Source organism: Pristiophorus japonicus, chromosome 3 (assembly GCF_044704955.1).
Source record: "Pristiophorus japonicus isolate sPriJap1 chromosome 3, sPriJap1.hap1, whole genome shotgun sequence".
NCBI lineage: Eukaryota > Metazoa > Chordata > Chondrichthyes > Pristiophoridae > Pristiophorus > Pristiophorus japonicus.
Window position 1 is genome coordinate 105,556,844 of NC_091979.1, and position 26,027 is coordinate 105,582,870.

A 26,027-nucleotide genomic window follows, 5' to 3' on the forward strand; every position below is an offset into this window, starting at 1 on the left:
TATGTAACTGTGATATGAATTTTGTTTAATATACAAAAGTAATGCCAACTGAGAGGAAAATTATACCAAAGTTCTTTCTTTTTATAACCTCTGTTTAAGATTATTTATCATTTTTGCTAAAAACAAATCCTACTTAAAAGCCTTTAAAAAAAATCCAAATTTTCACATTTCAGAAATTGTCTGCCACATTTGCCACTTGCTTAAAAGAAAGAAATCTGAATTCATAGTTAAGAAGAAAACATGGAATTTGCACAATTAACTTCAAACTCCTTTACATTAGTTTTTGATATTTAACATTCATAGCATAGTTTGTGTCACAAAGGAGAAATCCACATATTCTGTGCCAAAGGTTAAAATAACATAATATATCAACATCACAGATGACAACTTCTTCAGTGAATAGCCTCTAACTAATGGGAAAATAGCTGAAAGCCCAATCCATTCCTTATTTGGAAACAGGTTGGATAAATGATCTTGACTTACCACAGTCTGTTTCTGAAGTGGGACTCGGGATGGATTTTGCCTTCTTTGATATTTTCTCAGTAGTTTGGGGAGTCTTGGGTGCAGCTGCATCTGAAAAACAATGATTCTAGGATAACGTGGGATGACTGAGAAATAATGTTTATCTTCTGTTGTTCTGCAGCATATAAGAGTACTTATAAAAAGTTTTATTTTGAAGATACCAAACCAAACTTTACTTATGTTGTTTAACCATTCATTGTTTTATTTGTAATTGTTTCTTTGGAGAAGTAGGAAATTGCCTAGATTTCTACAATTCTATATAACTGTCAGCATTATAATAGAAAGTTAATTCTGCAAATAAAGCTTGACCAACATTCATACATTTTCATTTAAAACTCAAAAGTTTTTGGGTTCCTTGATTTTAATTGTCCAAGATGATTTTCATTTTGCTTTGTGCTGTTAAATGTCAGGGAAACTCTGGTTTAATCTTGCGTTAGTAATTTGTTTCTGCTACAGACTAGCGGAAGGAATTTTGTTTTTAATTTTGCAGTTTAATGACAGGAAGAAAAGACAAACAATGTTGCATGCAGAGGAATGTTTTCCATTGCGAGTTCTCATGCTGCTGAATGTTCTTACCAGCCACAGTAACCGAGCAAGTACATTCCATTTTCCCTGCAGAATTCTCAGCTATGCATTTGTACTGGCCTTCATCTTCAGGCAGCACCTCCTCAATGGTAAGTGTACAAAGTGATCCTGACATAAATAAAAGCTTGTGAGAGTCCACAGTCCACATAGATTTTAAACTAAGATTCAATTATAATTAACTCTTTACACATAGCTTTTGAGGAAAAGTTTTCATCAACTCCAGATTAATAAAAATATCTTCTAAACTTTCCACAAACTTACAACAAGATCATGTATTACAGAATAAAACTTGGCTTTGAGGAATATTTTGATATTTGCATTACTGATGTGCATTTATATCAAAAATCAAAGTGAACAAATAATATGCATAATCCTCAGGGCTTTAAAAGATTAAATCAAGATGAAAGTTTTGTTTGTGCAATAAGTAAATGAAATATACTTTATTAATAAAGTCTATTAGAATAATTTTGCAATATAAGCACAGTGTACTGTTTAAATGTTTATTATGACTTAAGATTTAATTTACAACTCCATCTATTCTTGGAAATCAGTTACCTTCTTGAGATATATTAATGAACTTGGTTGACTTGATGGGTTTTCCATTTATAGTCCAGGTGACTACTGGAGGTGGTTCGGCCACAACCCGACATTGTAACAATAAACGTTCACCATCTGCTACCTGAGCATCCTTTAATGTTTCCTTAAAGACAGGTGCATTGCCTGTGCTTTCAGATTTCTCAATTACTCCACCATCGACACATGAACATCCATGTTTACAATCGCCATCATCATTTAAGTCCAGTTTTACAGGTTCAATGCCATCATTATTTGTCTCTTTGTCAGTAGATGTTTGTTGCTTTTCGTCCAGAGCTCTCCTGAAGTCTGGCTGCACTTGCTTTGGTGTGATCATTTCTTGTGGTGATATTTTGGGAATATTCTTTTTAGCTAGGACTGCCCGGAAGTCTACCTGTTGGGGACTTGAAATTTTCTTTTCTTCTTCAAATGAGTTGGTTGTTTTAACATGTCTGGAAAGAGAGTCACGGAAGTTCATTTGTTCTGCTGATCGTTCCTTCAGTTCTTCCTCAGAAAAGCTTTTGGTGAACACTTTCTTCCCTAGTACACAACGGAAATCTTTCTGTTCAGCCTCTTGCTGTTTGAGTTGTTCTGCAGACTGCTCTTTGGTTTCAACTTTTCTCCTAAGCACTCCACGGAATGCTTTCTCCTTGTCTGGGCTTGCTTTTGTTTCTACAATGCTCTTCTTGGCACTATCAGGTTTACCAAAATTCCCTATGCCATCACCACCATCCTTCTCCTCTTCAAACACACTGACATTCAATTGCTCCTCACTGTTACCAGCAGTAAATGGAAAGAATTAACAAGAGGTTAGTTTGAAAGTTACAGAACAGCCTCGGGCTTGATACAAGAATGTTTATAAAAGGGAAAGGCTTATTACATGAATACAATCCATTACTGTACTGCATCACTGATGACTTCAGTGACCATGTAAGGGCATGAAAAAAAGTGAGACAGACTCTACTCGGGCCATGTACTATGGCACAGCTGTGTGATGTAAACAATTTGTTTGGTCACTTTTGGGGATTAGTTTTGAATCTATTCCAGACTAGAACTGACCTTAGTACAGGCAGTGCATAAATAGAACCCGCCCAAGTAATGTGGGAATCATACTTACTCTTCGTCGGCTTCTTCACGGGAAAGGGAACATTCTTTGACCACAAGAGACACATGGCAGCTGCACTTGCCAACCTGGTTTCTGACATTTGTGAAAGAAAGAGAGAATGGGAGGGGGGGGGGGGGGTTAAGTTAAATAATATATGGAAAATAGATTACAAAAATAATGTGACTATTATGAATAACCATATTTGACAATGCATCTGAATTTGTAGCAATTTTTAAAAAACTGTGAATCATATTGTTTAGGCATTGTGGTTATAAATGCTTGCTATCTCTCCGTCACAGTGTGAGCAGCATCCGTGCAGAGCAGTGTGTGCATAAATGTTCAACTACTTATCAAAGCAAAACAAGCCTACTGCAATTAACTGAATCAGATTTATGGAATGAGATACACTCAGGCTGTTAACTCTTCCTTTTCAAAATAGGTTAATAATGCTGTGACCAAATGATTTAAGGATTAACATTTGCAAGTAAAAACAACAACAACAACTTGTATTTATATAGTGCCTTTAATGTAGTGAGACATCCCAAGGCGCTTCACAAGAGTATTATGAGTTAAAACATTTGACACCGAGCCGCATCAGGAGTAATTAAGGCAGGTGAGCAAAAGCTTGGTCAAACAGGTAGATTTTAAGGAGCGTCAGGAAGGAGGAAAGAGAGGTAGAGAGGTGCAGAGGTTTAGGCAGGACATTTAGATTTAGGGCCTAGGCAATGGTTGAGCGATTATAATCAGGGATGTTCAAGAGAGCAGCATTAGAGGAGCGCAGACATCTCGGGAAGGTTATGGGGCTGGAGGAGATTACAGAGATAGGGAGGTGCGAGGCCATGGAGGGATTTGAAAACAATGATGAGAATTTTAAAATCAAGGTGTTGCTTAACTGGGAGCCGTTGTAGGTCAGCGAGCACAGGGATGATAGGTGAGCGAGACTTGATGCGAGTTAGGACTTGGGCAGCCGTGTTTTGGATTACCTCTAGTTTACGTAGGGTAGAATGTGGGAGGCCAGCCAGGAGTGCATTGGAATAGTCAAGACTAGAGGTAACAAAGGCTTCTGCAGTGGATGAGGTGAGGCAAGGGTGGAGCTGGGCGATGTTACGGAGGTGGAAATAGGCAGTCTTAGTTATGCTGCAGATATGTGGTCAAAAATTAATTTCAGGGTCAAATATGACAACAAAGCAAAGACCCTTACTGATCTTCAGAAATCAATCAACTCTGCTTTATAGATCTCCCCCAAGCAGCACGGTCAAGGAGGGTCACAGGTTCAATCACTGGTTTGTGCTGATTTACCTTATCTCAGCTTGGGTAAAAGTAGAAACACTACAACTGATATAGGGAGAATTCCTGCACCCAATTATTATTCAACAGCCTTACTGTGAGTTCGTGTGTGGATGTTGGATGAGGATAAAGTCATGCATGGTGATGATGCTCCTGTGGCTGAATGGCCTTCCAACACTCATTGGCAAGGCTCGGGTGCTGGCAGCCCACCGAGGACCCTCCTTGACTGTGCAGCTCGACTACTCACTGATGCATTGGGGGAGATCTATAAGACAGAGCTGATTGATTCCTGAAGAAAAGTAAGGGTCTTTGCTTTGTTACTTACAACTGTTAATCCTTAATATCCACTTGGCTCAGGTGCAAATGGAAGCATAGTCCAACAAGAAATGAATGCCTTGGCGAGCAGTAGGGAGGGAATAAAATTGCTGAGAATACAAACACTGCCATGTGTTTATTTTTTTGAAACTCAGCTAGCTTCACAGCTCCACAATCCTAAAACTGGAACTATAAACTCAGTATATTATTCTAAGGTGATCTGCCAATATTCAACTGTCACACATTTATGTTTAAATTAACGGTCTCAGTTGTTAAAGGCACATGTAACTCAGTCGTGCAGGCTATTTTATTTTTGATCCGTGCAGCACTAGTGTGGAATAGAGGGCTACAATTGGTCTCAGCACCAGTGGTTGAGGAGAGAAACAATCAGCTATAGTTCCTTTTTGCCCTACTGGAAGGTCCACAGTTGCAGATGTTGGGTTAAGACAACAACAACAACTTGCATTCTTATAACACCTTTAACATATTAAAACGTCCCGAAGTGCTTCACAGAAGTGTAATCAAACAAAATTTGGCATCGGGCCACATAAGGCGATATTAGGGCAGGTGACCAAAAGTTTGGTCAAAGAGGTAGATTTTAAGGAGTGTCTTAAAGGAGGAGAGAGATGTAGAGACAGGATGAGGTTGTGATGTCCCCATGGAAAGCAGTCTATCATCATTCCTGGTCTAGCTTCACACATGACGAACGACCTCTTGAGAATAATTCAGCATCCTTTGAATTGTTTCTCAGCAGGGCTTTCAGACACGGAGAAACATCAGTAAAAAAAGTTTAAAAAAATGAAGTGCAAGAAATCTGATGGGCAGCCAGTCCATGGAGCGATTGTGTCAACCTGAGGGCTTGTGGCAAATTTGGCATCGGAACTCATTTGAATGGAAGCAGTGGGTGCCCTGATGAAGTATGCTGGCCGAGGCCTGCCAAATTCCAACCTGCTCTAGCATGGCATTGACCCGCAGATAGAGAGATAGGTGGCGGAGGGCGGGGGGGGGGAAGAGAGGAAAATACGAGTGTTGTGATCCTGGACTGCCAGAGGTCTGCAATATTTTTGTGAAGCCAGGCCAAGCACTTCTGCTCCTTCTGGGTCCCCCAAAATTTAACTTTGTGAAAGTTTTGTGGCTGATTTTTGAGCAGCCTCCAGCAGTCCCTTTAAAGTTGCTTACTCAAGAACTGCAACAACTAGGTGGAGCTTATGCGGTGCAATATCCTCCAATTTGAACCAGGATTACAACCTGCATAGGACCCCAATTTCCTTAATAAAACAGCCGTATCCCTGTTTTATGCAGGTCTTGGATGTCAATGAGGCGGCCAAGAAGCCCCCAGATTTACAACTCATGGCAGCCCACTTTTCAGAGGCAAAACAGATGGTCTTGTGTTGATTTTCTCCCCCAAAATGTTTAAACTGTTACCATGTATAGCATCATTGTGTTCTTCCTTAAGAAGACAGATGTATCAGATGCATTCATAGATTATTGTTAAACATTTATTTTTGATTGAAAATGATTATCCTGATCCTATTTTTACCCCTTATTCTGCCTCTCCTAAAGGCGCTGAATTATGCTGCTGCACGTCTGCAAAATGGTAACTTTCCACAAGGGTCAGCAGGCTATTTGGCAATGGAGTCCATCACACTCAAGCCCAATTCTTGCTCCAGTCTAGGTCCACACACATATGAACAGACTTCCAGCAAACAATGCACATTAGTCAGTGATTAAAAATCAGTGAGGAAATATTAGACTTTCTCACTCCCATTCCAAGAAAGCTGAGGCTCATGGGGGGGGTTTATATTAATGAGGATGAGCACATAGGTCTGGGTGTGGGTGGGGGTGAAATCCAGGAAAAATGCGAGCATGTCGGGAAGCCAGCTCCAACCTGCCGACTTCCGCATTTCACTCCAGCGCGTTAGGCTGAAAGTGCCCAGCCCCCTCGGGAGAGGCGGGTTGTTAATTTCAATATTGCTCAATTAGAGCGATATTAACATGGGTTTTGCACTTTAGCTTTGGCTCCACGGATTTCCCGGGCTTCCTGGAAGTTGCCAGTGAAAGCGAGGTGAGAAGACAGTGGCAATTGAGAGGGCTGCAATCATGTCAAGGAAATATGCCAACAAGTGCTGAGTACTCACAGCTGCTTTCTTACCTGCTTGTGTTAACATAAGAACATAAGAAATGGGTTTTGTTATGTATGCATGTAGACCTTACCCAAGTGTAAGACTTGCCACCAGGGGGCACACCTGTGGGAGACCTAAGAGTCACCTGTGCACCCTGGGGCAAGCAGGTATAAAAGGTGATTCACCATGCTGCTTCCTCACTCTAGAGTCTGAAATAAAGAGACCAAGGTCACAACAGTTTGAGCTTGCGATATAGTCCTGTGGATTTATTCTGAACATAACAGTTCACAATGCTGAGGTGACTTTACACACTTTTGGAGGTGACTTTACACACTTTGGAGGTGGCTTTGCACACATTGGAGGTGGCTTTGCACACATTGGAAGTGGCTTTACACACATTGGAGGTGGCTTTACACACATTGGAAGTGGCTTTACACACATTGGAGGTGGCTTTACACACATTGGGGGTGTCACCTGCACCTTGGAGGTTTGGAGGTATGATCTGCACTTTGGAGCTCTGATCTATCAGATCAGCTGTGTTACTTTGGACCTCAGATGAGGACCAAGTTGGCCACCAGTAGCACCAGGAGCATCAGGACCTGCACCAGCAGCAGCCTGCTGCTCACAGACGTACAGCTCCACAGGAAAGAGGGGATCAGCAGAGATGTGCAGCTCGCAGGAGGTCATACCATCATACAGGGTCCGCAGACCGAGGATAAGTTTCCTCGACATGTCCGAACGCCAGTGTCTCAGGAGCCCAAGTGTGTAGCATCAGAGGGTTGCAGACATTTGCAGTCTGCTGGAACAAGACCTGCTAACAACTGGACCTGATGTGGCATCAGCACGCTGAAGGTGCACCTCAGGTGCCTGGACAGATCTGGAGGCGCTCTTCAGTATGCACGAGCCAGGGGCCCCAGAATGGGCGTGGTGTGCTGCATTCTGCACAACATTGCGCAGCACTGAGGTTTGGACCTGCAGGAGGGACAAGGTATGAGCTCAGAGCCTCATAGGAACTGGAGTAGGCCATTCAGCCACTCAAGCCTACTCCTTCATTCAATAAGATCATGGCTGATCTGCGACCTAACTTCATATCCCTTGATACTTTGCGCCTAACTTCATATCCCTTGATACTTTTATCAGGCGCAAGAGTTTTCAGGACATTTGCTGGGCAAGATATGGGCAAATACTACAATCTTGCCCATGCGGATGTCCTCGCACCTGAGATGCGGAGGATGGAGCTTGACAGATCGGAAAAGTCAGTTTTCAGCGTATGTGCATTGTGCGCTGAAAACCGGCTTTTGCGATGCCTTTCCGGGTACACACTCAGTACGGACCTGGGGAGGCTGGGATTTCTGGGCCAATAATATTTACATGGCTCACATATAAAACAGAAACTTAACATTCTAACAATGTGTAACACATCCATATATATACCCTTGTGCAACTACAAATCTGTACTCTTCCTTTTCCTAGCACTTCTCAGGTACAACCCCTGAGGTTTCAGCAGATGTAGAGACATGCTGCTCAGAACCCTGCTCTGACTGCTGAGATGCTCTTGGCCGACATCCTCTGGGCTTTGGAGCCTGTGAGGACCTGTGCAGGGACAGACTTGGTCATTGGGACACAAGGTAGCACGTGGGGTACTGACTGAGGGGGTGGTGGAAGTTTGGAACTCTCTTCCGCAAACGGCAATTGATGCTAAACCAATGGTTAATTTTAAATCTGAGATTGATGGCTTTTTGTTAACCAAAGGTATGAGAAGTGGAAGTGCTTTGAGCTGAGTCCCCACTTCCATGTCCCCTTTCACCATCATCCCTCTCATGGCCAAGCCGCACTTCTCTGTTAGCAATGAGCTGGAGAACACTTTGCTGTACTTTCCCATCTTGCCCATTCTTTGTTGCTGGCTGGCAAGTGACCTTTTCAATGGGATTGTGAACGGCCAAGGCTGAGATATCATTCAGCCTATTTAAGGTGACATTCATAGTGTGCAGTCCAATGGTGAAGGCCTGCATGCGCTTGTGTGATTGCCACATTTTATGCTCCATGCAGGTGGCCACTCTTTCCATGGATGAAGACATCATTGCAAAGGCTTGCACCATCATGCCACTCATGCTTGCGACAGACCCCTCCAATCTCTCTGCATGCATGCAGTGTGGCTAGAACAGCTGCCAGCACATTTTCTGCTGCTGCTCCAGAAGTATCCTGTTCATTGACAGCCCTGCAGGTACAGCATCTGCGTCCAGCTGAGCAGAGCTTGGAGCGTCCTGCATCCTCCGAAGCGACCTCTCCACTGCTGTCCCTGTCTCCATCATCTGCTCTTGCTCACTTGAGCAAATTGCTTGTGTTGTATGATCCATGTAAGCATTTGGTACTAGCATGTAATGCGTCGTCATATGGCGTCGGGTGTGTATTGCAACAAGCTAATGATTTCGGGAAACTGCAACCAGTTGCTTATGCATCCAGGAGTCTGTCTAAGGCTGAGAGAGCCAACAGCATGATTGAGAAGAAGTGTTAGCATGTGTCTATGGGGTAAAGAAAATGCATCAATACCTGTTTGGGCTAAAATTCGAATTGGAAACTGACCCTAAGCCACTTATATCCCTGTTTTACGAGAGTAAAGGGATAAATACCAACGCATCGGCCCGCATCCAGAGATGGGTGCTCACGTTGTTCGCATACAACTACGCCACCCGCCACAGGCCAGGCACAGAAAACTGCATCGATGCACTCAGTAGGCTGCCATTGCCCACCACGGGGGTGGAAATGGCGCAGCCCGCAGATCTAGCCATGGTTATGGAAGCATTTGAGAGTGAGCAATCACCCGTCACTGCCCGGCAGATCAAAGCTGGACGAGCCAGGACCCTTTATTATCCCTAGTCAAAAGCTGTGTGCTTCACGGGAGCTGGTCCAGTGTCCCAGTGGAAATGCAGGAAGCGATAAAGCCGTTCCAGCGGCGGAAAGATAAAATGTCTATACAAGCAGACTGCCTTCTGTGGGACAATCGAGTAGTGGTCCTCAAGAAGGGCAGAGACACCTTCATCAATGACCTCCCAGACATTGTAATGTTGAAAGCAATAGCCAGATCCCACGTGTGGTGGCCTGGTATTGATGCGGACTTAGAGTCCTGCGTTCACAGATGTAATACATGCTCGCAGTTAAGCAATGCACCCAGGGAGGGGCCGCTGAGTTTATGGTCTTGGCGCTCCAAACCGTGGTTTAGGGTACACGTCGACTATGCAGACCCGTTCTTGGGTAAAATGTCCCTGTGGTTGAAGACGCATACTCCAAGTGGACTGAATGTGAGATAATGGCGGCTAGCACGTCCGCTGCCACTATTGAAAGCCTGCGGGCCATGTTTGCCACACACGGCTTACCCGATGTCCTGGTGAGCGACAACGGGCCATGTTTTACCAATGCTGAGTTCAAAGAATTCATGACCTGTAACGGGATCAAACATGTCACATCTGCCCCGTTTAAACCAGCGTCCAATGGGCAGGCAGAGAGAGCAGTGCAAACCATCAAGCAAGGCTTGAAGAGGGTAACTGAAGGCTCACTGCAGACTCACCTACCGCACAAGACCCCACTCACTCACTGGGATCCCACCTGTTGAACTGCTCATGAAAAGGGCACTTAAGACAAGGCTCTCGTTAGTTCACCCTGCTCTACATGAACAGGTAGAGAGCAGGCGGCTTCAATAAAGTGCATACTATGATAACGCAAATGTGTCACGCGAGATTGAAATCAATGATCCTGTATTTGTATTAAATTATGGACAAGATCCCAAGTGGCTTCCCAGCACTGCCGTGGCCAAAGAGGGGAGCAGGGTGTTTCGGGTCAAACTTTCAAATGGACTCATTCACCGGAAACACTTGGACCAAATCAAACTCAGATTCATGGATTATCCTGAGCAACCCACCTTGGACCCTACCTTTTTTGATCCCACAACATACACACCAGTGGCATCCGGCACGACGGTTGACCATGAAACAGAACCCATCATCCACAGCAGCCCTGCAGGGCCCAACACACCAGGCAGCCCAGCAAGGCCAGCTGCACAGCAGCCCAGCGAAGGCCCAACAAATGATTCAACAACACCAGCTTTCACACCGAGACGATCAACCAGGGCAAGATCGACTCACATTGTAAATCCCATAATCCCTTGGGGGCACAGGTATTTAAGGAGGCTTCATGGGTTGGATAGGCACTCTGGAGACCTGCAATAAAAGACTAAGGTCACACTTTACTTTGAGCTCACATTGTTCAGTCTGACTCTTTCTCCATACACTACTCAATCCAAACAAAAATTCGGCCCATAGACTTGGAAATCCCTAAGGCCCAATTCTGCTGGTGTAAATGCAGCAGAGCAGAGCCCTTTCCTGCCCTCACACAAACCGAGACGATGTCCCAAATTCTGTGATCATTTGCTTAGCCAAATTGGGCCACTGGCTCCTGCCCTAACTTGAGCCAATCCGTCCTTGTAAAACAGAATGGAGTCCACCAGCAGCTCAAATGCGCCATCAACTCATCAGTTCCCACTGAAGTTCACTTGGATCAGAGAAGATGTTTGATCCCCTCTGGTAATGGATTACCTTTCTCTAGTGAAGCTTTGGGGCCTTTAGAAGGCTGTCTCAATTACTGCAGGTCTCATTTGGTTTGAGTTCCGCTGGGGCCTTTCAAGGGAAGGAATTTCTGGAGCAAGTACGGAACTCCCCCCGCAACCCCCCCCTCCCCACCCTGACCCCTTGACATAGTGCGGACAAGCAGAGGATCTGCCCGAAGTCCTCAAAGTGGAATTTAAGGGTGCGGCCCACGAAACGAAATCCCGTCGGAGCTGTATGCTTGAAAAGCCGCAGCCCAATCTGAGCAGTAAGAAATCCAAACCAGTCGAAATTGCACTCTAATATAGTAATTTCAATCAGCCCATTTGGACCAGTTCAAAATTGCGCTTCCAATTTAATATAAAAACAAAGAATGCTGGAAATTCTCTCCACAGATGCTGCCTGACCCACTGAGATTTCCAGCATTCTCTGTTTTTATTTCAAATTCAAGCATCCGCAGTATTTTGCTTTTGTATTTGCTTCCAATTTAATATTTGTCCATAACTAGCCATGAGAAACTGAAGAGCAGCAATGCATATGTTGTGGTAGTGTCTCCGTCTCGGGCGCAATCGGCGATTTCAGCGCGAATTGTGCCCAAAATTGCGCTCATTGTGAAAAGTGTTTTATTCCCCCCTCCCCCCCCAGGTTCCGTTCAAACTCATTTGCATAATATGTAACACAAAATTTGCCATGAACCAGCGCAATAGGGCAGCATTCTCAAATGTCATTAAAAAAATTTTGCTTTTAAAAAGAAATACTCCTTGATATATTGTTAAATTTTGATCAATGTGTTTATCACAAAAATTAAGCATTTTAAATCACACTGTTAATTCACCACCTGTGAGTAACACAATTTTAAATGACTGAAAATGACTTTTAAAAAATATCTAAAACTATTTTCTAGTTATACTGGGGTACAGTAGGCAGTCAGTTAGTAAATAAAAAAAAAATCATTCAAAACATATCTATATCCTTGCGCCCAAAAGTTCCAGCTTAATTTTTGGAGTCTCCTCAAAGGCCCACAAATGAGTGCAATTAGCAGAAGCTCCCAATGATGATTAATTCACGCTGGGAGGTGTGACCGGTTTTGTGGGTGGGGTCTGCTTCTGGCGCAATGTTTTTAAAATTAGCGTAAAAGATCGCAGAAACTCGAGTTGCATTGAATGCAATTTGCGCTTAAAATTCCACAATCTTTTGCGGTGGTTACACAACTATCGGGGAAAGTGCGCCAAAAAAACCTCAATTGTGTGGAAACTCTAGACCGTTGTGCCAACACAAACTGTTCAGGAGTTCAGGCACATTTTGCTGAAGGCCATGTCCTATAAAGCCATATCATTGAGTTAGACCAAATAAGTCAAACTGCAAGTTATGAAAAAAAATACATATTAAAATTATAAATAATACATGATGAAGATTTATACACTTGCATTAAAATTAGTTATATAGAAGGAACTTTTCCACTAATTGCTATTTACAGTGAAATTATAAATGCTTTCTTTATACACATTTATGATTGTTCTATAAACAGTGAATACTAAAACACATTTAGTTTGTTGCATAGCTTATATGGACTACAGCATAAAGACTTAGGGAGAATGCATTGTAAACATACTTGAGCCGCATTTGATATTGACCAGCATGGTGAAGCTGGACATTCTTGATGAACAGTGTAAATACATCCTCATTCTGGAGGACTTTGCAGTCTTCATCAATTACAACCTCTTGCCCGTCTTTCATCCACTGCACAGTTGGGAATGGATCTCCAGCGATGGCACATGAAATGAGGGCATGTTCCCCTAAAGTCGAAGTCACAGCTTTTGGCTTGCTGATAAACCAGGGCTGTATCCCATCCTGAGGCTCTACAGAATCAGAAGAGACTTCTGTATGATTTTTGTCTGACAATGTTGGATAGAGCAAAGCATACAATATATTTCTGTTCAAGAATATCAAACTTCCAAGTAGGGTTGCCAAATCTCCAACATTCTCCTGGAGTCCCAGGAATTGAAGCGTAATCTCCAGGATGCTGCTACAAGCAACCCAGGAGATAAATCATAGGGGCATTTAAAAAAGTGTGTTATTTGTTTTATTTTCTTTGAACACTTATTTATTTATAAAAATATTGGTGACAGTAAAGCATCATCCAATCAGGTAATTAAGACCCTGTTTGCCTTCCAATTGGCGTTAGAAGGAGATGCATTGTGAGGATGGTTGTGTCAGGTGACCAATGGTAGGAGCATGGGGGTGGGGCAGTTGGAGGCAGGATACGTCCAACCAGAGTTGGCAGCCCTACTTCCAATCCACAATTCTTCATTGCAAACAAACTTCTGTGAGATGCCTCATCAAAGTAAGATCTTTTGTCACTTTCATTGAGACGATCTAGACCTTTAAAATTCAACATTCATTATATTGGATAGGTAATAGTGAATTTGAAATATTGGCACAAAAATTCAGTGTCACCATTTATGTTTTACAGGTTTAAAGAGCACCTAAGCGACAATATGGTGGGCAGCACACAAGTGCTCATTGCCCGGCATATTAGATCAGGCTCCATGGTAGGCTTCAGGGCACACACCATTACTATTTAAAACACATTAAAATATTTAACTAGGAGTCCTATGTTTGTTGTAGGAGCCTTTTCTGAAATTGGGCTGTCAGTGTTTGACTCGCCATGTGATAAATTCACTCCGCAACTCTTGGCATTAACAGGCAGCAAGGACCCTTCAGCAGTGCTATTTAAAGGGCTTATCCACTACATACCGGTTAGATCTTGGTTTGTCTTTTTAGGCTGCTGGTTAACTTCTGGGTCTTTTTTGGCCTATAACTTAATTCTGACTTCTAACAAGAAAAGTATTTTGCTGCATACTTTTGGCTGCTTTCAAAATAGTTTCCCTGCAGTCATGGGTGGTCTGGTAGAGCTGCCTTTCAGGCTGAAGGATGAGGAACAGCCAAGAAGATAAGAGAGAGCAGTAACAGCTGGTAGAAGAGGGGGGAGGACACTGCATAGGAAGCCATACCCACAGTGGTCTTCAGGAAGCACTTTTACCTGAACTTCACTGAGGAGCAATGTCTCGGGCACCTTCACAAGGAAGTTATCACGGAGCTATATCACCTGCTGCAGTTACAACTCAAGCCTCCAACCAGGGCATGGACAGCACTACCTGTGGCTGCCATGGCAGCTGCCAGCAGAGGCTCCATCATGGTGCACGCCACTATTGTGTTCATGGATCTGACAACTTGGTCCATATTGGACAGAAAGGTCTCCATGCTCTGCGCAAAGCCTTAACACAGGTTGAAGGTGGACTCAGTGACATTGTACGCTTGCCTTCTGTCAGGCTGCCCAGTGCACCAAACATTTCCTGGTAAATGCCCGTGAACCTTCTTCTGAAACTTCAACCCTCAAAGTCTGACATCTGAGTCCACTGCAGCAGAGCTGGTACGTAATCTCGTCGTCTCGCGAGCTGGCACGTGTGGCGTCCTATTCCCCTATTCTAGCTGCTGCACACTTATGCTTACACTGTGGTTCACCATGTGAATGCCCCTGCTCTAACCTAGCCTCTAAAGTACACGTGGTGCCAGGGTCAGATCGAGTGACAATGCACTTCCAGGCTGGCCTCCTCTTCCTGAAGCGGTGAAAGCATGTCCATCTTTTCAGCACCTGAAATGAAAGAAAGGGACAAGGTGTGAAGGCAGAGCAGACGTAGAAGTGGCTGGTGAAAGCAGCTGAGGTTTGTCATGCAGAATATGTCGGGTGAGATAGAAGTAAGAAGGGCAAAAGAGGATAAAGCGTGAAGAAACCCTGTGCAACCTCTCCTCCAGCGCCGCCACTCGCCACGGCCATGTTTCTCCCGCTGCCTGTGATTACCAGCACATATTCTTCCACAGTGGAGAGGGTGTGCAAGTGGGCTCGGCCTCCGTCAGTGGAAATCTCCCGGCACAGATTGTGCGTGGCCCTCCCCTGGAAGAAAAAAGTGTGTTAGTGACATCCTTGAGGGGCTGATCATGGTTGAATAGTTGGGTGTGCAGTGTGCAAGATGTGAGGCGTGGGAAATTGAGTGAGTATAAGGAGAAGGAGATGTAGTGGTATGATACTGTGATCGTAAGAATGTGAAGGGAAGCAGGGGAGGGGAGTATTGTGAGTAGCGAGGCCGGAGGTGGTAGTGGTTGGAACAGAGAGTAAGAGAGCCGTATTCTTACCTTGACACATCTGGTGAGGTCCTTGAACCTCTTTTGGCATTTCAGCCAGATCCTGGGAGCTAGACTTCTGGCATTGACATCCTCAGTGACCTCTTGCTACTGGCAGCAGAGGTGTTGCCTGAAGGACTTTCTGCCCTCTGTGGGGAACAGGATTTTCCACCTCCTGTTCACCGCCTGGCCGAGAGCCTCCAAAGCAGCATCAGAGAATCTGGATGCCCTGTCCGGCCATTTTCTTCAATCTGGGAAGATTCCCTGTTGTCTGCAGCCAGAATGCACCACCCCTTTAAAAAATGCTGTCTGTCTGATTTCCTGATGAATATTGGCTGCATGCCAGAATCACTTTAATGAATTCCCTGCACGAATTTAAAGTGGGGCTTGGGACCATGGGAACAGGCACACACAGTGTGCCCCATCACCTACACGCTCATGTTTAGGTGCGTTTCAATTTCTAGGTCATAAACTTTATCATGGATTGTTCTATTTTCCATTTCATCCCTTTCCTCACTAAGAAAAGCTTCATCTGAAGTGACTAGTTTTTTTTTAGCCACAAACATCTCTATTAATAGATTTAATTAAATATCATTAATCTTATTAACAATCAGTGGAATAGATTTTTGTCTTTACCACCTGTGCAGTAAAATCTGTCTGGGATGAGCATAGAAAAGAATATCCGGTAGGAGGATTGCATGCCGTCAACAGAATTAATTTAATTTTCCTTCTATTTAAATGAATGAATGAATGGAAAATTGGGCTGGTTTTGTAGCCCGTGTGGGATCCTCCTTGTCCAATTTTCCTCTCTGCTCTCTGGTTAGGCCATGCTTAATGTCCAGGTGGTAAAAACTAAAATCTACCCCAATGTTTGCATATATGCAGGATATGAAGAGAGCACACTGAAACAGTTTACAATTAGCTGCCTCGGGTCAGCATTAAATCAGCTTATGGAAGCAGGCCCTCAAAATTCTAAAATGTAGGCACTTTTGAATCATATAGTGCTGGTATTGTGCCAAAACTTTCATATGCAACTGAAATGCGTTATCACTGAAAGTTATTTATTCCGTGTTGGCTGAGCATAATAATACTGTGCTCCAAATTGATCTTACAAAGCAGTGAAATAGTTCAGACTATTTTCAAATCCAGTTGTTTAAAATACCAACCCAAAGGTGGTTTTAAACATATTTTGTTAAAAAAGTTAATGTTGTGACATAATTTAAAGCATATAAATATAAAAAGAGTAGTTATTATTCCCATATTTTCAATTACTTATTTTTAAAGACCACCATTCTCTTTAAATGTAAAGGACAATACATGGAGCGCAGCTGCACATGGAAACACAATCGTTGTTGCAATATAAATCTGTAAGAATAGTACCTTGTACAGTTAGTATTGCCTGAGTCTGCACTTCCCCAATATCATTCCAAGCTTCACACGTATATTTTCCTGTATCTTCAGGAAAAACCTCCTGAATAAAAAGATTGTATTCATTTCCATTCTTCTCAAACTGAAAGTCTTCTGATTCCTGAATTTCTTTCCCATTATGGAGCCAGATAATTTCCGGGGGTGGATTAGCTGATAAAATCAACACATTTATTAGCATTAACAAATGGCGGACAGAAAAAACAGTAGTTAAAAATGTTTTGCACAGTAGAATTTTCCAACTATGTGGAAACTATTTTCTGAGAGATGATGATCACATTCCTGCACAGTATCAAAGCTATTAAAACAATAAATAAATATAAAAGTTAAAACTTTTGTTACACAATCATTAATTTTATAGCCAACAATAACATTAACCAGTTTGTTGAAGACAGGATTCTGCCCCAGGAGCTGAAAATAGCATTTCTTAACAGGAACTTGACAAGAAAAAGTTCCTTTTTCTTCCAAATTTGTTGCGGGGCAAACTACTTGTACAGAATTTCTCCACTCTACTTTTAGAATTATTTTTATTATTGGTTAGCAACAGTCTTGGCCCCTTGTGACAACTCGAGTCTATGAATTACTTTAGATTAACACTCTTATTGATATATCTTACTTACTATTTGTGCAATTAAGTCCTTTCTATGCATAATTTTCTCTAATTACCATTCCCCTTGATCTGGAAGCCTCTTCTCACCTCCAGTTCCATCTATTGTAGTATAACTTTGATCTTCTTGGTGGCGTGGAGCCTCATTTCGTGGTGGTCATGTTCAGAAAGTCAGAACTCCAGTCTCACACGCTGCATTCACACTGTGTTCAATTTTGAGCATCAAATGCAGGCCTTGCTACTGCCATGCGAAACTCCACAAAACTTATTCAAATGATGTCCCATGCCAAATTTCTTTGTATTGGGCACGGCCCTGACCATAAGAATTGGGCACTTATCTGGGAAGCAGCCTGGCCTGCTTTATAAAAGTACTTAAAGTGAGGTTGTATTTGCTGATTTTTGTAAGATTGCAAATTTCTGTGTTGCTACATTTCATATTTTTAGAAACCTTTATTTTTGGCTGCCTTTTCTGCAGCTTACATTTTACCAACAGTCAATTGCCTCCACTTTAGCCATTACTGCTGCTTCACAGGATTGGATAATGAGAATCCCTTTGGGTATTTCAAATATAGTACATGATTTGAATGAAAAGGAAAATGATGAGGGGGACACTATCTTGAGGTGCAAAGGTACTTCAGGGGTTATGTGTGCTCCTGGAGATACCCCAGGCCTGAGTCCATAGGCCATGCCAGTTGTACTGAGGGACATCAGATGAGATCTGTTGCCAGCCCTTTTGCTTCACCAGTTATCTGCTGCAGGCTTATCTTCAAACTACATCTACGACTGATAACATCACTCCCTGTTAAAGTGACAATATTATTTTTTAAGCTGCTGGATCCTCCAGGCCACCATCTGTCGAAGCCATTCTGCTGTTCGCGAATGCATAAAGCAAGTGACAGACACCATATTTGCAAAGAGAAATATCTTCAGAACTTTGCCATTCGTCTGTTGCCTGCTTCATAATTTAGCAATCAGAAGATTAGTGGCCATGTTACAGCACGAAGAGCAATGGGGCCTACAGCCCCCAGGAACAGGAGGAGATGGAGGAAGACTACACAGAGGGAGCTGATGTGCAGGCTGGAAATAAAGTGCATTGCATGTCAACTACATTTAGTAAATGGACACATCCTGTTACTGTCCAGCTGTAGTTTTACTATGAAAACAAAAACATTAGAGTCTCCAGTAATGCGACATACATTTCCATCACTTAACTCGTATACCTTCTCTGCCCTATACCAGCAATTACAAACTTGCCACAACTATAACCAACACATAATGGACAAAAAAAAACAGATTTTAAATCTACATTTATTTTGTGGCAATTCTGTATGGTGTGCTTGTCCTATTCCACAAGCGGCTTATACTTTAACAAAATTCTCCCTAAGTGGGAACAGCAACTATGGTTCAAGGAAGACCACTTCCCTTCACTGTCTTTCCTCTAACAGGACCTTCAATGCATCATTACCGAACACAGGAGGCTTTCCCTTGGCTGTCATTGTGCACATCTGCAGAATATTTGGCACTCCTCCACCTTCACTCAGCTGCAGCACTCCTCTCCTCCCCTTTAAAGGTGTTGCAGATGTGTCCCCACATTGCCAATGGTCTGCTCCTGCAGGCCCTTCCACAGTCCTGCCAATTAATGGCACGGTGAGCGATAGAATTCTGCCATCGGCGCATTCCCGGTGGAATTTTAAGGCTCTGGTCTGTTCTCACATGGTTCCATGTGATCAGCGTTCAGTATTATTTGTCTATTTGTGATTGCCTTACCTGCCACTTCCACTGTCATTCTCACTTGGCTGCCATCCATGACCTGCAGGTCAGTCAGATTCTTCAGGATGATCGGGGCAAAAGTCTTTTTGGAATCTTCAACACTTGCACTCTCAGTCTTCTTGGTGGTCTTCCTTTCTGTTTATAAAAAAAACTGTAAACTATTACAAAACAAATTTAATGACATTTACATGAATTCATTTTAAGACACTTTAGCAGACACTTTCCAAGGTGCACTCCTGCGCAGAAACAGGGTAGTGAATGATTCAGGCCCACCCAGTGTGAAGTAGGGTGACCCTGCTGTCATTTTGGGGTCAGCCTAATTTAAATAATTGGGGCGAGCTTCAGATTCAACAGTAATTGGGAGCTTGCCCATTTAGGGGTGAACTAGCATGCTACAGCAGGATTTAAAGGCCTGTAGCATCTTAAAGAGAAAGCCATCTACCAAAAGAGATTGGGCACAGGGTACAAATACCACTTCAGAAAACATATCTGTGAGGTCTGTTGGAGGGCAGAGAGTCATCAGTTTCTTTGATGAAGTGGTGCTGGATGAACTGAGCCAGAGGACAGAGGTTCTGCTTGGCACAGAGCAATGTAAGCCTCAACAAGCGTTGCACAAGGGTAGTGGAAAGAGAACCAGGGCAATCAGTGCCACTGATAAAATCACAAGCATGGCAACTTTTAAAAAATTTGTTCCAGGATGTGAGCATCGCTGGCAAGGCCAGCATTTATTGCCCATCCCTAATTGCCCTCGAGAAGGCAGTGGTGAGCCAGCTTCTTGAATCGTTGTAGTAGTATGACTATGTCAGGCTGTTGCGTCTACTAGTCTATGGGACCGCTCTTCCAATTTTGCCACAAGTCCCCAGATGTTAGTGAGGGGGACTTTGTAGGGTCGACTGGGCTGGATGTACCGTTGTCGTGACCGAAGCCGGTGGCGAGGTCGATGCCAGGTGGTCTGTCCGATTTTATTCTTATTATTGTTTCTTGTAGTAGTTTGTTACAACTGAGTGGTTTGCTGGGCCATTTCAGAGGGCAGTTAAGAGTCAACCATATCGCTGTGGGCCTGGAGTCATATATAGGCCAGACCAGGTAAGGACAGCAGATTTCCTTCCCTAACAGACATTATTCAACCAGATGGGTTTTTACGTCAATCCGATAGTTTCATGGTCACCATTACTGACATGAGCTTTTTATTTCAGATTTATTTAATTAATTGAATTTAAATTCCCTAGCTGCCATGGTGGGATTTGAACTCATATCTCAGGATTATTAGTCCAGGCCTCTGAGTCCCATAAAAAGTTTTAATGGCCTCATCAGGTCAGGCAAGGTAAGAAGAGTCTTTCAAGAATTCATTCATTTACCACAAATATCACTGCACACACGATTGGCATGTTGAAGGAACTGCATTGATCTGGAGGGCTGGAAGTTGGAAATTACTACAGATGTAGTAATATATGCTGGTAGGGTCTCAAAAAACAAAATGGTGTGCTGCATGCTGCAAAACTTTGCCTTATGAAGAGGCCTCCTCCTAGATGCTTCAGAGGACAAAGAACCTCATGTGCGGCAAGAGAGAGGAAGAGCAGCAGCCTGAAAAAATGCAAAGGACAACCATTGCATGCTGAAAGTCAAGTTTATGTCACAATGATGTAGAAAACCTCCTCTATTATGTCTGACCACTGTATTAACAACCCTCCATAAAAATCCTCTCCCTTCTAACCACAGATATGCCAATGAGCCAGAATTTGCTGGCAAAATAACGGAGAGTCTGACGTGTTATTAGTGTGTAAATTGTCTGGTAATTTGTAGCGAAAACATTGCTGGAGGATTTGTGCTGCTCCACTGTTAGCCTTGCAAAAACAACAGCTTGCCATTAATCTCCCCGAGTTTCAAGAAATTGCTGCATTTGGGCTGTTAAAATAAATTAAACACGCCACAGAAAGTTAGAACTAGTGCTTAACCCTTTTAATGATGAGATTTATGTTTCTGCCTCTGTGGACCAGAAAGGGATCAATTGAAACTGTGGAGTCTCATTCCTGCAGGTAGTAAATTGTTCTTCGCGATTTTTAAAAGTTAAAATTTGAACGTTTTAATTTTTTTTTCCTTACTTTTCCTTTCTGTCTCTTTTTCTCTCTCTTTTAATCCAATCTTTCTTTCCCTCTTTATTTCTCTTTCTGTATCTAATTTGACTTTAATTCATCCTATTTCCTCCCCCATCATTCCTCTGTTTCTTTCGTTATCCTTAAATGTCATTTGTTAAGGAGATAGACTGTAGTTCACCAAGGTTCCAGATGGCCTGTTGGCCCTGTTCTCAGCTCACACTTCCAGTAATTTGTGACGTAAAACTTTTTCGAGCTGAAGGCTGAGGAATAAAATCTAACTAATGGGTCTCTCCAGCAAAATCTGGGCTATTAGTCTTGCATACAAAGCTCAACCATTGTAAAATGTTTACAAAGAATTCCTTACAGAGCAGTTAGAAAGTAGCATTCTCTGCCACAAATCACTGTTGAAACATAATCCAGAAATAATTTTATTGAAGAATTACATTGCATCTTGAAAAACAAGGAATAATAAAGAGTGTGGGGAGCAAGCAGGTGAGTAGGAATCGACACAACCCTCTGGGGAGGCGTGATTGGCAGCAAGGGGGTATGGAAAGCCAACTCCAGCGGTACCCTAATCTTGACAAAATATCTAGAACATGCCCTTGTCATCACCGACATCTTGTCCATCCAGAGGGACAAATACAATGCATCGTGGCAATACTGTCGCTCCAAACACTGGCACCTGCTCGACTATGTCATCGGCCGAGCCAGGGATCGCAAGGGTGTGTGCATCATCTGTGCCATGACAGGAGCTGACGACTGCTAGATGGACCACCGCCTAATCCGATCCATCATTGACATCAACGTAGCTCCAAAGCGAAGGGGTCAGTCGAAGCGGTGCTGCAAGAAAGTCAATGCTGGGGCACAGAAAGACCTAGCTAAGAGAGCCCTATACAGTCAGCACCTCACAGCTAACCTGGCATGCCTTGACCCCGAGATGCAAAATGCCCACAGTGCTTGGTCTGCCCTCCAGGTCTCCATAACCAGTGCCTGTGAAGAGACGCTCGGTCACTCAACCAGGAAACACCAGGGCTGGTTTGATGAGAATGACCAGGAGATCCAAGAAACATAGAAAATAGATGCAGGAGTAGGCCATTCGGCCCTTCAAGCCTGCACCGCCATTCAATAAGATCATGGCTGATCATTCCCTCAGTACCCCTTTCCTGCTTTCCCTCCAAACCTCTTGATCCACTTAGCCGTAAAGGCCCTATGTAAATCCCTTTTGAATCTATCCAATGAACTGGCATCAACAACCCTCTGTGGCAGGGAATTCTACAGGTTAACAACTCTCTGAGTGAAGAAGTTTCTCCTCATCTCAGTCCTAAATAGACTACCTCTTATCCTAAGACTATGTCCCCTGGTTCTGGACTTCCCCAACATCGGGAACATTCGTCCCGCATCTAACCTGTCTAGTCCCGTCAGAATCTTATATGTTTCTATGAGATCCCCTCTCATCCTTCTAAACTCCCGTGAATAAAGGCCCAGTTGATCCAGTCTCTCCTCATATGACAGTCCAGCCATCCCTGGAATCAGTCTAGTAAACCTTCGCTGCACTCCCTCAATAGCAAGAACGTCCTTCCTCAGATTAGGAGACCAAAACCGAACACAATATTCCAGATGAGGCCTCACGAAGGCCCTGTACAACTGCAGTAAGACCTCCCTGCTCCTATACTCAAATCCCCTAGGTATGAAGGCCAACATAGCATTTGCCTTCTTCACCGCCTGCTGAATCTGCATGCCAACTTTCAATAACTGATGAACCATGACACCCAGGTCTCGTTGCACCTCCCCTATTCCTAGTCTGCCGCCATTCAGATAATATTCTGCCTTTGTGTTTTTGCCCCCAAAATGGATAACCTCACATTTATCCACATTATACTGCATCTGCCATGCATTTGCCCACTCACCTAACCTGTCCAAGTCACCCTGCAGCCTCTTAGCATCCTCCTCACAGCTCACACCGTCACCCAGTTTAGTGTCATCTGCAAACTTAGAGATATTACACTTAATTCCTTCATCTAAATCGTTAATGTATATTGTAAAGAGCTGGGGTACCAGCACTAAGCCCTGCGGCACTCCACTAGTCACTGCCTGCCATTCTGAAAAGGACCTGTTTATCCCGACTCTCTGCTTCCTGTCTGCCAACCAGTTCTCTATCCATGTCAGTACATTATCCCCAATACCATGCGCTTTAATTTTGCACACCAATCTCTTATGCGGGACCTTGTCAAAAGCCTTTTGAAAGTCCAAATACATCACATCCACTGGTTCCCCCTTGTCCACTCTGGTAGTTACATCCTCAAAAAATTCCAGAAGGTTCATCAAGCATGATTTCCCTTTCATAAATCCTTGCTGACTTGGATCGATCCCGTCACTGCTTTCCAAATGCGCTGCTATTTCATCCTTAATGATTGATTCCAACGTTTTCCCCACGACTGATGTCAGGCTAACCGGTCTATAATGACCCGTTTTCTCTCTCCCTCCCTTTTTAAAAAGTGGTGTTACATTAGCTGCCCTCCAGTCCATAGGAACTGATCCAGTGTTGATAGACTGTTGGAAAATGATCACCAATGCATCCACTATTTCTAGGGCCACTTCATTAAGTATTCTGGTATGCAGACTATCAGGCCCCGGGGAGTTATCGGCCTTCAATCCCATCAATTTCCCTAACACAATTTCCCCCCCAATAAGGATATCCTTCAGTTCCTCCTTCTCACTAGACCCACTGTCCCCTAGTACATTCGGAAGGTTATTTATGTCTTCCATCGTGAAGATAGAACCAAAGTATTTGTTCAATTGGTCTGCCATTTCTTTGTTCCCCATTATAAATTCACCTGAATCCAACAGCAAGGGACCTACGTTTGTCTTCACTAATCCTTTTCTCTTCACATATTTATAGAAGCTTTTGCAGTCAGTTTTTATGTTCCCTGCAAGCTTCCTCTCGTACTCTATTATCCCCCTCTTAACTAAACCTTTAGTCCTCCTCTGTTGAATTCTAAATTTCTCCCAGTCCTCAGGTTTGTTGCTTTTTCTAGCCAATTTATATGTCTCTTCCTTAGTTTTAACACTATCCTTAATTTCCTTTGTTAGCCACGGTTGAGCCACCTTCCCCGTTTTATTTTTACTCCAGAGAGGGATGTACAATTGCTGAAGTTCATCCATGTGATCTTTAAATGTTTGCCATTGCTTATTCACTGTTAACTCTTTAAGTATCCTTTGTCAGTCTATTCTAGCCAATTCACGCCTCATACTGTCGAAGTTACCTTTCCTTAAGTTCAGGACGCTAGTTTCCAAATTAACTGTGTTACTCTCCATCTTAATAAAGAATTCTACCATATTATGGTCACTCTTCGCCAAGTGGCCTCGCACAACATGATTGCTAATTAGTCCATTCTCATTACACATCGCGCAGTCTAGGATGGCCAGCTCTCTAGTTGGTTCCTCGACATATTGGTCCAGAAAACCATCCCTAATACACTCCAGGAAATCATCCTCCACCGCATTGCTACCAGTTTGGTTAGCCCAATCTATATGTAGATTAAAGTCGCCCATGATAACTGCTGTACCTTTATTGCACATATCCCTTATTTCTTGTTTGATGCTGTCCCCAACCTCACTACTACTGTTTGGTGGTCTGTACACAACTCCCACTAGCGTTTTCTGCCCTTTGGTATTCCGCAGCTCCACCCATAGAGATTCCACATCATCCAAGCTAATGTCCTTCCTTACTATTGCATTAATTTCCTCTTTAACCAACAACGTCACCCCGCCTCCTTTTCCTCTCTGCCTATCCTTCCCTAAATGTTGAATACCCCTGGATGTTGAGTTCCCAGCCTTGGTCACCCTGGAGCCATGTCTCCGTATTGCCAATGACCTCATACCCGTTAACTGCTGTCTGCGCAGTTAATTCATCCACCTTATTCCGAATACTCCTCACATTGAGGCACAGAGACTTCAGGCTTGCCTTTTTAGAATTTTGCTGTAATGTGGCCCTTGTTGTTTTTTGCCTTGGGTTTCTTTGCCCTCCACTTTTACTATTCTCCTTTCTAACTTTTTCTTCTGCCTCCATTTTGTTTCCCTCTGTCTCCCTGCATAGGTTCCCATCCCCCTGCCATGTTAGTTTAACTCCTCCCCAACAGCACTAGCAAACACATTGGTTCCGGTCCTGCCCAGGTGCAGATCGTCCGGTTTGTGCTGGTCCCACCTCCTCCAGAACCGGTTCCAATGTCCCAGGAATTTGAATCCCTACCTTCTGCACCACTCCTCAAGCCACGTATTCATCTGAGCTATCCTGCAATTCCTACTCTGACTAGCACGTGGCACTGGTAGCAATCCTGAGCTTACTACTTTTGAGGTCCTACTTTTTAATTTAGCTCCTAGCTCCCTAAATTCGTCTCGTAGGACCTCATCCCGTTTTTTACTTATATCGTTGGTACCTATATGCACCACGACAACTGGCTGTTCACCCTCCCGTTTCAGAATGTCCTGCATCCGCTCCGAGACATCCTTGACCCTTGCACCAGGGAGGCAACATACCATCCTGGAGTCTTGGTTGCGGCCGCAGAAATGCTTATCTATTCTCTTACAATCGAATCCCCTATCACTATAGCTCTCCCACTCTTTTTTAGTTAATAGATCGCAAGCGAAGGGCATTTCTGAGCCATGATGTGCGAGGATTCTTCATCGCAGTCAAGGCCACTTACGGTCCAAACACCCAAGACCCCACCCTACTCCTGGCCAAGAACGGGGAAACACTCATCAAAGACATCGAGGCAGTCAGGGCCTGTTGGAAGGAGCATTTCGAAGATCTCCTCAATCGAGACTCTGCCTTTGACTCGA

The 26,027-nt window shown here is 43.5% G+C and overlaps 1 protein-coding gene across 4 annotated transcripts in view; it reads right to left on the reverse strand.

The window, feature by feature from the left end:
* The window catches only part of mylka (myosin, light chain kinase a), a 579,206-nt gene that overhangs the window by 146,240 nt on the left and 406,939 nt on the right, over positions 1-26,027 (reverse strand). For all 4 annotated transcript variants that reach the window (XM_070875645.1, XM_070875646.1, XM_070875644.1 and 1 more), the window contains 7 exons: positions 19,090-19,227; positions 16,671-16,868; positions 12,721-12,967; positions 2,798-2,878; positions 1,663-2,453; positions 1,099-1,215; positions 484-573 (listed from right to left, as the gene is read on the reverse strand). In XM_070875645.1, coding sequence (XP_070731746.1) covers positions 484-573; positions 1,099-1,215; positions 1,663-2,453; positions 2,798-2,878; positions 12,721-12,967; positions 16,671-16,868; positions 19,090-19,227 — 1,662 coding nt within the window. The remainder of the gene's footprint in view (positions 1-483; positions 574-1,098; positions 1,216-1,662; positions 2,454-2,797; positions 2,879-12,720; positions 12,968-16,670; positions 16,869-19,089; positions 19,228-26,027) is intronic.